Source organism: Phyllostomus hastatus, unplaced genomic scaffold, assembly GCF_019186645.2.
Source record: "Phyllostomus hastatus isolate PE091 unplaced genomic scaffold, TTU_PhHast_1.1 phas_contig_210, whole genome shotgun sequence".
Classification (NCBI taxonomy): domain Eukaryota; kingdom Metazoa; phylum Chordata; class Mammalia; order Chiroptera; family Phyllostomidae; genus Phyllostomus; species Phyllostomus hastatus.
This window is the reverse complement of record NW_025333737.1, coordinates 24,365,993-24,379,673: the sequence shown is the minus strand read 5'-3', so window position 1 is coordinate 24,379,673 and position 13,681 is coordinate 24,365,993. Positions and strand designations below refer to the sequence as shown.

The 13,681-nt window shown below is 47.6% G+C and overlaps 1 protein-coding gene across 3 annotated transcripts in view; it reads right to left on the bottom strand.

Moving 5' to 3' along the window:
* The window catches only part of CA10 (carbonic anhydrase 10), a 454,702-nt gene extending 447,930 nt beyond the window's left edge, over positions 1-6,772 (bottom strand). Inside the window, exons 1-2 of one of the 3 annotated variants that reach the window (XM_045836822.1) lie at positions 6,464-6,772; positions 4,930-5,562 (exon numbers count right to left, since the gene is read on the bottom strand). In XM_045836822.1, the coding sequence (XP_045692778.1) occupies positions 4,930-4,990 (61 nt within the window). In that variant the 5' untranslated portion in view covers positions 4,991-5,562; positions 6,464-6,772. Of the gene's footprint in view, positions 1-4,929; positions 5,872-6,463 lie in introns of those variants that run through there. The other 2 variants (XM_045836824.1, XM_045836823.1) reach the window with 2 other exon arrangements.
* Positions 6,773-13,681: the final 6,909 nt, after the last annotated feature.

The window sequence follows — 13,681 nt, the reverse complement described above, 5'->3', positions numbered from 1 at the left end:
TTGGTAATTAATGAAGAGGTCAATAGCAGATTGGGTCTTCTAACCTCCACACTCTTTCTACAATGGCTGGGTACCATACGCTTTAATGATGCCTGGATCTCTTCTTGACCCAAATACGTAATGTCTGACTAAGGTGAAAGTTGACATGTCAGGCACTGACTACCCAGGGTGGCAATCCAGCCCCTTTCCCCTCAGGGTCCTCCTATTGCTCAGGAAGACTCTCATCTCACTACCAGGAGAGTCTCATCTATGACGATGGCATCTGTCAGTGACTGGGCTATGTGACATCACTGGGCTAATAACATCATCATCAGATAAGTGTTCTTTGTTTGGCTCTTTTTTTACTTAATGCAATTTTCTCTTTCAAGTTACACTGGCAGCCTCTGTAGTTTGGCATTTTGGAAGCACTTGAAAGTTAGGTTCTAGTCCAAGTCATAATTTATGAGCAGAAAGTGGAAAATTCCATTGCTCCCCTAGGTAATAGGCGCTACATTGTCCCCAGGTGATTTCTTAAGCTTCCAAGCCTCATCTGAATATGGGGCTCACAGGGATAAAGTGGGTGCCACTCACGACAATGCACCAGCGCCTAATGCTGCCAGTCTCATTTGTAACGGGACAAAAGGAAGAGACTCTGCAAAGTTGTTAAGCCAGGGCAACCCTGAAAGTAGGATTCATGGTCAATGTCATAAAATGCGCTTGCTGACGATTCTGTTTGTGCTTTTAAACAAGCAGAAGGAAAGGAAACTGAAGGCTCTCTTCTATCATGGCCTCACAAACCTGTGCAATGCCAGATTTGTAGTAAAAAATAATCACATTATTGCAAGCCTGCTATTGCAAGCCTCAGACACTGTGCTAAGAGGAAATCACTGAATACATTCTCTCTTTAATCCATATAACACATGTGTGTGGCATGTACTATTATCCCCTTTCCACACATCAAGAAGCTGAACTTAAACCATTTTAATTTTCAGACAAGGAAAAGAATGAGTGAAATAGTCCTTGCTTATAGAGATTGTGCATCATAAGCCACTGGCGGGGCAAACTTGGGCAACAGGCTCATCTCTTTGAATGACAGAGTCATGCACAATTCAAACGCTACCTGAATTCTAGCTCTAGACTACAATCACCCTGAACTTCCACTTCCAACCTCTCTAAGACTTACATCCATTCAACACAATTTATTCTTTCAACTGGAGACAGCAAAATTAAAAGTAAGTACTGAATTAACAACATTTAAAAGAAATCTTGAACCAAAACATAAATGATACATTGAATTCTGGCTTCAGATCTGGCTGTGAATCCTCCAGGCTGAACCTCTGTGGGCTCTGCTTGCCTTATATACAAAATTACCCTACCCATTCTAGGAACAGTTGAGTTAAAATATGTGCTACATTATGTAATATATGTGAAAGCACCACCTAGTTCTAATTGTTATTACTGTTATTATTATGAATGAACTGCTGGAGTAAAGTTACGTACAGGGAAGTAGAATTCGTTGTGTAAATTAAACCAGACAGCTGTTTTTGGACCAGGAAATTCTCTCCTGGTGCTGCTAAGCATTCATTCTCCCAGATCTGAGCTGCTTGTGTAAGTACAGGGAAGAATCCTCTCTCTCTCTCTCTCTCTCTCTCTCTCTCTCTCTCTCTCTCTCTCTCTCTCTCTTATCTCTTCACAGATCTTGGCTGCCTTACATTTTCAGTAGAATGAGATCTGAGTCCAATGTGGAGCCCCAAGAACTCCCAGACACGGCATTCCCTCTTCAGCCGGGCTGTGTGTCCTTAAATAGCCAACACTGATACATCTCTCAAATGGAAGGCACACAGGCTGCTTCCCCAGGAGCCAGCTAGCTAAGCCTCGCCAAGCAGACCCCCCAGTCCCATGTGTGGCCAGTGGTTTCTGTATTCTAGACACTAGCTAGGCACTTCATAGAGTGTTTTGTTCCCTGCAATTATCCCGTAGGATCAACAACCTTGGAGAGTATCACAGCTTCATCACAACCAAATGATTAGTGCAGAGCCATCAAACACACAAAGTGCAGGTCTCTGTATTTTAAGCAGTATCCCTACACAGGCCTAGGGAGAAAACTCCTTGGATATACTTTTAATTTGGGGAATGGGGTGGGGTGAAGGGAGGCTCCTTGGGTTAACAAAACACTAAGCTACAAAGCACCAGGGTATTTCTGAAAGCTAATGCTAATGACGGACACTCAGTCACTAGACCTTCCACAGGCCTGATCTATTACCCAAATTTTCCTTCTGCAAAATGTTTCCAGTACAGACTCGTGCTGGCCTTTTCTAGTCCGATATTCCTCAGTAATGAAGCCAACCCTAGCAATGCATCAATTATAGAAGCCTGGGAACTCAGTAGGAATTAGTACCTAATAGTACAGCAATTCATCCCAAGATGGTAGAGGTGTTTTGCTTCTTTCTTTTCTTTTTTTTTTTTTTTTTAAGATTTAGTAGATGCTATAATCAAGGATTATGTTCCTTTGGTAAAGCTCAGTCATGAGTAAATTAAAACTGCAAATCATGGAACTAGAAATGAAAGACCTACTAAACTCTCCCTGAGATAATTACTCAACCTTAGTGCACTGCCTTCCTGAACCTCTTAGAGCTGCCAGATGGTGGGGGGAAGCCAAAGTCCCCCAAACTGTGAGTCATATTACCAATCAGAATCGTGACATATGTGGACATCACCGAATGAGTAGTTCTGCTTATGGAGGGCGGAGACCAGCTTGGCTCTGAAGAAGGAAATGACCTTTTAAAGTTAAGATTATGGATGTGTAAATAGAGAGTGCATAATGGTGCATCTCTGTCTAAATGTCTTCATAAAGTGCAAATTAATGCAGATCCTAACTAGGCATTTGCAACGCTAACCTAGTTTTCTGTGTTTAGCTAATAGCTAGCAATTTCGCTTACACTTTTATCCTCTCATTACTTAGCAATGATGATTATTTAGTAAATACATGTGAAAGGCCATGTGCTCCGTAGCAACCTTCTTGGACTGGAAATGACCCCCTCCTAATGCTTCTGTTTATATAATATAGTTGCTGATACACCAAATCAACTATGGCTGTGACAGGTATCCCATTAACGGGAAGCTAAGAACAGATTTATTCTCAGCTGGGTCCCCTGGATAACCTGACCAAATGCAGGGGCTGGAAATGAAGGATGCTGGGAGTGGAGGTGGGGGTAGGGGGGGTGGGGGGACTGGGAGGGGTGGGAGATCCAGAGCCGCAAAGATGTTAACCCTTTGTAAATCTTGTAGGGACTCAGATGGCTTGTCTCATGTGAAAATGATTTATGATGCTGGAGAGTTAGGGAAAAGGTTATTTTATAACTGGTGAAACACGGAATGAGTTTGAAATAGACATGCAGAAGACAAATATGCAAACCACGGCCTTGTGAGATACCACCCAGTTCATTCCTGGATATACAACTTACATAAACCTTTACAAGTCACCTGGGAATTTTTCCTTAGATATGGGATGAGGTAAAATTGTTCCCACTAGGGGAATTCAGGGCACTTTCTATTATCTGCCAGGCACACGAAACACCTCTAATTTCTTAGTAGGGTGGCCAAGCCCCAAACAGAATGATTTTGGATAAAAGATTTCTTATTCCTGCCCTATGAGGAGAGCACTGCAACGGACCAGTGGTCATTGGACCTGGCTCCCGGGGAAAGGCAGACGAGGGTTTTGAATATCCAGACTCAGGCCTGGCTTACAGAGGGTGGGGCCTGGCTGCGCGGAGGGGAAGATGCAGGAAACCCGTCCCTGGCCCTCAGGGTTGCTCAAATGTGTTTGCTCACAGGGGCAGGGCTCCTGCTCTCCTCTTCTTGTTACTTCATGGGAAGTTGGCTGAGTCCCCGATTCTGCAGAGGGAATGCAGGCAGAGGGGAGCACTGCAAATGGGACTTAAACTCTGGGCACCTAAATGACAGGGTGAGGGGAAACGGGGCGGACACTGCCCGGGGTGAGGCGCTAAACCGACCAGGGACCAGGCGGGCACTGCTAATCCTGAGGCTTTTCCTCACAGCGCCCCTGCACACCGCTAACTCCCTGCACCAACAAAGACATTGCATGGAAATCAGACCCCTTCCAACACAGAGGCACCCAGGTGCAGGCAGGCAGGCAGGCACCAGCCCTACCTCATTCATCTCCACCGGCTTCACTGTCAGCTTCTAAAACCAAAGACTGGCGCGAGCAGCCTGAGGTCAGTGCGTCTGAGCCAGCACATCCTTGCCACTGGGGATTCAGAAGGACCGTGACCTAAAGTGGTATTTCTGACGCGGTGTTGTTTCTGATGGGGTTTGCTTTTATTGGGGGTGCAGGAGCGGGGCGGGCCAGGATGTTTCGCACCAGCACCAGGGGGCCTGGTGGGTCTGGGGAAAGCATGGAGGACCTCCACGTCCCTCTGGTCCCTGCCGGTATTCTCCAGTCCCGCATCCCCCCGCAGTCCCTTGGAAGTGCTTAGACACCAGGGCAGGGCTCTGCGTCCATTTTGCCAGCCAGAACCGCCGAGTTTGGTAACTTTGAAAGCCAGGGAATGGGGGTGGGGGTTGTTGCCAAGGCTCAGATTTCGGCGCCAGAGTTCTCAGCCAGAAAGCAGTTGAAAATCAACACCCATCTGCCTCTTCTTTCTCATCCCCCACCCCTTCTACGTTCCAGAACTCCATACAGATACTACTCCCTACACACATACGCACACACGCACACACACACACACACACACACACACACACCCATCGCTGGGCTTAGAAGGCTTTTAATTCCGAAGGCAGCAAGCCCGCAGAGCCGAAAGGGTCTCTGTTACCACCCCTCCCCTCCCACTCCCGCGAGGCCGCTTGAGTGTCTTCCACACAATAAATAAAACCCCATACATTCCAAAATACAACACAACCCGCCCGTGACTCCAGCGCGTCCCATACCTGATATGCAGACGATGAAATTGGCTTGAAGAAGAAAAAGCACCTCCCAGACTATTTCCATCCTCTGATTCTCATTCCAAGTGCATCACTCGACGGGAAAACGGGGGGCCGGGGGGAGCCCGACACGGCACACACACATACACACACGCACACACTTCCGAGCGAGCGCACACTCGACTCCCACCGGACAGCCGGCCAGGGGCAGTCACCCCCAAGATCAATATCGCAGTTTGAATTGTTCTGGCAAATCTCCCCTCGGGCTCGACGGATGTGCGCCCCAGACGTGCTGACACATGTCCGATGTCTCTCTGCCCCGGAGGTCTCGCCGCTCAACGGTCTCTGCTTCTAGCCTGAGTGGCGGAAACAACACCAGCGGAGGCGGCGGCAGCCACCTGAAGCCACCAGCGCCGGGCTCTTTCTGCAAAAACGAGACCCCGATCCGCCGGGCGCCCCAAGAAGACATAGACGATAGCCCCCCGCCGGGCCGCGCCGCGCCGTTCCGGGCCCCCGGCCGCTCGCAGCTCGCTGGCTGAGCCCAGGCAGTCCGCGACAAGTTGCCCTCGAAGTCCGCCCCCTCACCGGGGCATGGTCAGAGGGTGGCTGGTCCTCTCGGGGGCCGCTGTCCTCCTGCTTCTGGGGGTCGGGGGGAGGAGCAGGCGCAGCAGACAGAGAGACAGAGACAGAGAGGTAGGGTTTAGTGCCCGAAACCGCCGGCCGCCGGCAGCCTCCGCCGACCCTCCCGGTTCCAAAGTCCGCGCGCAGCCTGGCGCCCCCACGCCCGGTCTGGGCGGCGCATCCAGGGCTCGGAGCGGGAACGCAGGAGAGCCGGGGACCCAGGTGCGTCGGGAGCCTACGGGCTCCCCACGTCGCGCGCGCGCTTTCCGTGCTTCTGCTATTTTCCTGGGCTCCCGAGAACCCTCGCTTCCCTCGCCCGCAACTAGCGCCGCCGCCGCCGCCGCCGCCGCCGCCGAGATTTTCCGCAATGCAACTGCAGGGGTCGTTATTTCCTCGCCTACGGATCCGGACGCTACCCGATTCGGAGGGGAGGAGGAGGGGAGCTGGGGGCGGGAGGTGGGAAGGGGGAGGCTGGGCCAGGTGAGCGTCCTGGCGCCCGCCGGGAGACCCAACCGCAGCCTGGCCTCCCGCTCCCGGAGGCGGAGACGCGAAGGCCGGGATGGAGAGGTGAGGTTCCACGCGGTCATAAGGACGACCGGAGCACCAGGCGTCGGAGCTTCGGGCCACCGCGGAAGCCGCCCGGGCCCTAGCCTGGCTCCGACTCCGCCCCGCCAGTCTCTGTCACCCTCCGGAATTTGGGGAGTTTCTCTTCTCCTTAAAAAACAACTTCGCGTCAGCCAGTTCGTCGCGGGAGCCCAGGGCAGGACTCATCCAGCGAGTGCTGCCGGGCTCTCCCTCTGCTGCGGAATATTGAGGATTTTTTTTTTTCGTAATTCGTTCCCTGCCCTTTACCCCTCGTCCCTCTCGGGTCCCCTTCCTCCTCCCTCCCTCCCCGCTCCAGTGCCACAACAGTACTTACCCCAGAGTTCTCCGCTCTGCAGGTTCCTAGAGCACGTGCAACTCTTGCCTGCAAGTCCCTTCACCTCCCTCCTCCCGAAAGTAGAAAAAGCATCTGTGCAAGTCCGGGTGTGAGCCACAGCCTCGGCCAACTGCGCCTCCGCAGTGCTCCGGAAGGATCCCAGACTATTGGAAACCAGGGCTTTAGGGGAACGGGCTCCGCTTTTTTTTTTTTTCAGTCGTTTTTTTCTTTCTGGAAGCTCGAGTGCTTTGGAAGCTTTTGCTGAGGTCCAGTATACTCTCTGCCCCTGACACTCAGCTGCTTCCAGTGATGATTTCCCCACCAAATCCGCGCGCGCGCTCGCGCGCACGCCCGGCGCGCGGCTGGCGGAGGCCCCGGGGGAAGGTGGGAGCGGCGGGAGCACCAACCACCGCCCAGGCGAAGCCGGAGCCCGCGGGTACGTGGGTCTCGAGACGAGCAGGCTGTCTGAGGCCAAGGAAGCACTTGTACCGATTCAGGCCCTTGCGATGTAGATGCAAGCGATTGGAAGGAAATCCTGCGCTCGGGACTGTTCGCCAGAGAAAAGCACGGGGAGCGAGGGAAAGGGAAACCGCAGCAGATTTGTGTCGCCTCTGTCGCTGCAGCAGCGGTTGGAGAAAGCCCCAGACCTACATCGTTGGGAGTACCGGAGCCGAGGAGGGAGGGTAGGGGAATCCCTGGGAAGATCTCGGATTTCTCCACGCGCTCGTTCGGAATGCAAACTGACGTTTGGGGATTTTGCACAAGCACGGATGGACACACACAGGAAAACACACACAACCCGCAGGGGATATTTTTTGTGCACATTTTTATTTTTTATGTTTAGAAGCCATTGCGGTGTGAGTCTAGGTCTAATAACCTCATAAAGGCGGGGGATGAGCGCAGAGGGGGCGGGAAATGGGAAGAGGGTACGGTTCTTCCGCGCAGTCAGTTCAGCGGGTCTCCCAGGCTGTGTGGCCCCTGACGGTTCGGTGTTGGAGCCAACGGAGTTACACCGCAGCGTTCCCGGGATTCCTGAACGGACTCCAGTTGCCTAGCAGTCTGGCGGGTCCTTTTGCAGAGTGGCGGGGGCATCGGGGAGGTGTGGGGAGAGGATGCGGGAGGGAGCAAAGCCAGACAGCAGGAGCCTTCCAGGTTGGGCTGACTTTGGGAGCCACAGCTGCGCAGTCCCGCAGCCTCCAGAGATCGGGGGAAAGAACCACCGGCAGACCTGCCGGCTCTTGAAGAAGGAGGTGTGGACGAGGGATCTGGTCTTTGACTCAGCCGCCAAGGACTCCAGGCGGTCGACGCATTAAAAATCTAGGCCCAGATGAAGAAAGAACAGGATTCTCATTTCGAGAGCTGGAGGCTCAGCAGGAAAGACATTGAGACCTCAGAGCATGAAAAGAATTTGAGATAGTGAGAATTATCCCGTTTGGGAAACGTGAGGCAGGGTGTTTGTCTCAGCTCCTTGAAAGCCCACCTCACGGAAGGACTTTCTGAAGAGAGAAAAGAGAAAGCAATTTGCCAAAGATGAACCGATTCCGACCTAGCGAGGGTTTAGAACCAAGGACCGGGACCTACCTCTTGTATCTGGGAGCCGAATTTTCTTTCGGCCAGCTGGAGAACTCTCTGGAAGCACAAGCAGGGTGCCTGGATTTTTACAACACGATTTGTTCATTTGTTTGTTTGTTTGTTTATGAATTATGCAAATACACACGTGCCTTAAATGTGTCAGGCACTGTGGCAAGGTGCTGGAGTTTTGTAATTGGACATCCATAATCTTTGTTTTCAAAAATCCTGAAGACCATATTTCCCTCTACATTTTTCCTTAAGACACAAAGCCAGTAAAATAATACTTAACGTTTCCCCCCTTTCAGACTATTCGCTTGCTGTTGGCCCTCTCAAAAATATTTCATCTGTTCTCTACCACCAAGTACTTTAATTTTAAAAAATAAACAAGAACTGTCAATTCATGAGAGTATTTGTTCAAGTAAAACTAATTGTATGCATTTATTGTTTTCTATGTGCCAGTTATTGCCAAATCCCTTGCATGAATCGGCTTATTCACTCATCATAACCTCCATCTAAGAGAAATATTATTGCTTCCATTTTACAGATCATAAAACAGAGACCCAGAGTGGCTATTTGCCCAAGGTCTCACAGCCACTAACTCGTGGTGGAGAGATCAGTCAGGATTTCCAAACTCCGAGGCCGTGCTCCACCATCTCCTCTCATGTTCTGTAAAATGGAAAGTGTCATCTTGGGGAGGTAATTTTGTAGTTAGGAAAAGCCGAAGTCCACACATGAGGCAGTGGGGTGTCCGTTAGAGGCAGAATGGGACGTAAGAGTAGAACACGTGGTTTAGAACTTCACTACAGTAGAAACGAGACAAAGGAAAGATCACTGAGAATTAGGAGTCATCAAAGGCACTCCTAATAAAAAACCCAAGTGTCTGCTAAGGGCCAACTCCATTCCTGAAATACAGAACTGGACACAACAGTCCCACAACATTAAATTTCTATATTAGCATTTTCTAGAAGAAAAATACAATATGTTCTTGCACTTCTGGGCTTAACCTGCATGTTTTCTAAGAAAAGCGCCATCTTAATCCAGAAAACTACTCAGTAAAAAGATGGAGTAAGTAGGAACCTTCTGTTATTTAAGTATTTATTCTTTAACCCATAAAAGAAGTGAAAAAAAGGGAAAACTCTGCAAAACTAAAAATACTTCTTTTGGCACTCTTTTTTTTTGTATTTTAATGAGTTTGTAGCCATACCTTGTTAACTATAATACAAAGAATCTTTCTCCATTATACCTGCCTTCGTCTTCTGTCTCTTTTCCACTCTGTATTGCTACAAACTCAGTGCAGGTGTGTTGCACACACGGGTTATAATAGAATGTCTTGGCTGAGACCAAGGGTGACGGCCAACCCCAGCTGTCCCACAGAAAGCAGGGGATTACAGTTCCTCTCCCAGGGAGAGAACAGTATTGAAGTCACTTGCGTTCTTTATCTACCTTCCTTCTCAATTGTTCTTTCTTTCATTTGCAAGCTGTCTTGTGAAGAAGCTCTGACATTGTATCTGCATCTTTATCCAACTTACAGGTATTGGCCTATGAAGTTGGAATGTAATTATTCTGTTGGGAACATGGGATATGATCCCCTATTTATTAAATGGGGAGACTTCCTTTGAAGGCCGTGGATAGTATCTAGCCAGTCATTCCTAGAGAGAGGCAGATCTTGGGACAGCAAATGAAGACTTGAAGATGAGCCTTATAGTAGAGCTGAGCAAGAAACACTTCCTTTTCACCAGTTAGGATGAGAGGGAAAGGATCCCATTAAGGATCATGTTTGCTGGTGAGGGGAAAGCCAGTTTCTGCTGCTGAGACGTGGGCTGTGAGCTAGGCAAGGAGGAAACCTTACAGTCCACAAAAACATATGCCAAGAGTAACCAACCAATGAGACTGGCATGCAATTCCATTATCTGAGAATAACCGTATCCAGTAACCAGTTAAAAAATCACCTCTGCCTGTTTTTCCTTTCTGTTGTCTGTTCAGATGACTATTGATAAGCAATGTAACATATTGTCAGCAAACTTTTGTGCTAATACTTGGGCTACAATGGTAAGGGGGATTGCAACAATTCCAAAACCAATGTAGAGGTGGTTGAAACGGCAGGAGAAAGCCCTTGGTGGCACCTCAAACTGCAGCAGGATGGACAGCGACACAAAGGGCAGGCCATAGCAGAACAGAGAGCTGTGGGGAAGAAAGAAGTGGGTGGTGGTGAAGATCTTGGCGATGTCTTGGACTGTGAGCACAGATGAGTCATCCCCACAGGGGCTCCTTAAGACTTAGTTGGAGGGGAGGACCTGAAAAGGGGACTGGGATTGGGCTACCCAACATGCAAGTTGAGGCCATCAATCGATGCGTAGCTTTCCTGTTGCCGCTGTGACAAATTATTATAAAGTTAGTGGCTTAAAATAACACAAACTTGCTTTTTATTTTGTGAATATATTTATTTATTAAAATTTTTTTGTTGTTGTTCAATTACAGTTGACTCCATTTACACAGACCTTTAATCTTTGCTGTTCTGGAGGGCAGACGTCTGAAATGAATCTTAGGAGGCTAATATCATTGTGTCTGCAGGGCTGTGTTTTTCCTGGAGGCTTGAGGGGAGTATCTATTCCTTGCCCTTTCCAGATCCTAGAATTGTCCACATTCCTTTGCTCATGGTTCCCTTTCAGCAATGGCTTTGCTCCAGTTTCTGCTTCTATTATCACATCTCCTTCTTTGACTCCTTAACTCGCTTTTATATTCTTGTACGGACCCTGGGATGACATTGGGCCCTCTGGATAATCCAGGATAACCTCCCATTTCAAAATCCTTAATTTAGTTGCATTTGCAAAACCCATTTGTCCAGGTAAGAAACATATTTACAGGTTCTAGAGAGTGGGAGGCATTATTCTGCCTACCACAAGCAGGTAGATGTATATGTCACACCAGAAATGTCAAATGTAGATCAATGAAGCTTCTTGTGAAGTAAGTAAAAAAAAAGGCAGTTATGAAATTAGCCATGTCAGCCCTGGCTGGCATAGCTCAGTGGATTGAGCGCGGGCTGCGAACCAAAGTGTCATAGGTTTGATTCCCAATCAGGGTACATTCATGGGTTGCAGGCCATGACCCCCAGCAACCGCACATTGATGTTTCTCTCTCTCTTTCTCCCTCCCTTCCCTCTCTAAAAAAATAAATAAATAAAATCTTAAAAAAAGAAGCTCGCCATTTTTCATTACTATTCAGTAATACACTGAATATTATACGTAATATGGTATCAACAGTGAGTTTAAGTGGGTTATTTGAGGTATTGATATGAGAATTTGTTCTTGATAAGAGCCAAATCAAGAGGAGGTGTTAAGGTATTTGAGTCATGCAGTTCACTTCTCTGGACCCAGAATGTGAGGATGATGGAAGAAAATACACCACCAGGAGAACAGGTTATTTTCCTCTCTTTGACATCGGACTGGATAACACGTTAGTTACCGCCAGTGCTCATCATATTTCTGAGGTAGAACATCTTCTCATCTATACTATAATTTATAACCAGCATAAGAAATTTTATTTTTTAAAGGAGCTAGCACGTATTTTATTTCTATAAAATGCTATACTTTATTTGTTGTTCAGATTTTGGCAGGTGATTATTGGCTAGGAAATGACACTAACATTGTGGTGTTTGGGTCAATGATTTGGCCATCGGTTTGGATGTTAGTGAAACCCACACTATACCTTTCTTCTTTCCATCACAATTAATCTCTCTCTCCAATATGCAGCTTCCTCCTGAACTCAAAATCTTCTGCGTGGAAGACTTATTTGCAACAAATAAATAGCAGACACTCTGTAAATGCTGAAAAATTGAATAGGTTTATGTACTTGTTTTTTTTTTTAAGTAACTACAATTTTTTGGACATGTGATAGATATTTCATAGTACATTTCAAGTGCATGGTAATATAATTTCAGACCTGATCTAGTCTAAGTCCCTAAATTTTCACCTGAAGATGGAGGCTTCAGGTGAGGTTAAATGATGTGTCTGAGTTCAAATACAGACAGAAGGAGAAGCAGAGGCAGAACTTGACTCCCGGCTTCTTAATTATTTATTTTAAAACTTTGTGTGGCCACAAGACAAGTGGATCTCCACATCCGGCTGCCAGAATCTTAACATTTTAGAGGCCTTAACTGGGTTCAGTCAAGTATACCATCCAGATGGTCTCAACAACACCTTCCTCTTTCAAGGCTGTGTCCTTGAAATGGATCCTAGGGTGGGATTGGTGGGTGGAATTTACATTCCAAGGACAGTGGAGGGGGTGAGGAGACTGAGTTCCCAGGGCCTGTTCGTGGGTCAACCAACTGCCTCACCCTCTCAATGACCTACCTTCTCCAACAACCTTCCATCTCCATCATTCTTTTTGTTGTTACCAAATAGCGCATTGCAGCAGCTAAACACGGAAAATGCATTCTCTAAATCCATACGAATTAGTGGAAGATGTTTTTCCCAGATTCTTTTTTTTTTGCTTTCTATCCAATGCACTTTCATCTTCACCCCACCATATCTGTGTGTGTGTGTGTGTGTGTGTGTGTGTGTGTACTCGCGCGCACAGTTTTGTGGTCTGTGTTTTTTCCACACTAAACATTTTTCAGTGTAGTTTTATATGAACAAGAATCCGCTCTTCTTCCTACACCAGCTGTAGTACCTTCAGGTAGCAGTTACAGATCAGTATAGAGGATTTTAGCTTCATAATGGTTTTCCTGTTTAAAGAAAGGCTTTAATTAGGAAAACAGGCTGCTCCCATCTCGCCTGTATAATTTTGGAGTTAGCAACTAATGCATTAGGTTTTTACATTACTTTCCAGAAACTTCTCTTCACACTGCCTCCTCAATGACTAGCATTAAAATGATAAGGCTTAAATCTTGCTTTTTATTTCGTCCTCGAAAAACACATTCTCATGGACTACTCGGCATTTTCTACATGCTGAATAGAGTCATATGTCCCATTTACTTATTAGGAAAATCTTCACACAGTGATCGTGACAGGCAGACCCACTCCGAATATCTGGAGGCCCAGGTGAAGAGCAAATCTGATGAAATCTTCCTTCCCCAAACCCACAGCCTTTCTTTATTCCCTTCCCACTCTGGGTGCTGACTAGCATTGCCGAAGGGCTCGTGCGGGGCCTTTCATGCCTATATGACATGCCTTAAGCTCAAGGGCCCCAAGCCCATGTTTTTCCCATACACGCTTATTTAAGGAGAGGTCTCTTGGCCACACTCTCAGTCCTAGGCACACACTCACCAGCAGTGCAGTCTACCTTTGGGAACACAGTCCCTGCCCCCTCCCTCGACCCACCACTATTAAACATCAAATGTCTGTGTGAAATAACATTCTTGTAATTCAAAGTATTGGCAATATTCGATAAACAAGGAATGTTGTACCTGGAAACCTCCAAAAGGAATCCCACTCCTAAACTGACACAGAGAATGGGGCTGTGCTGTAGAATTCTCCACGTCTAGCTTATTTTCTTCTGAAAACGGGATTTCCAGATTTTTATCCAACTTCTACGGCAGAATATTTTTCTCCCCGATACTGCTGTGTGGATTTAATAAAGCAGGAGGAGTTGAGTTACCATGGTACGGAACCAAAAACAGTTCTGAACCTCTTCTCTGATTGCTGCTAG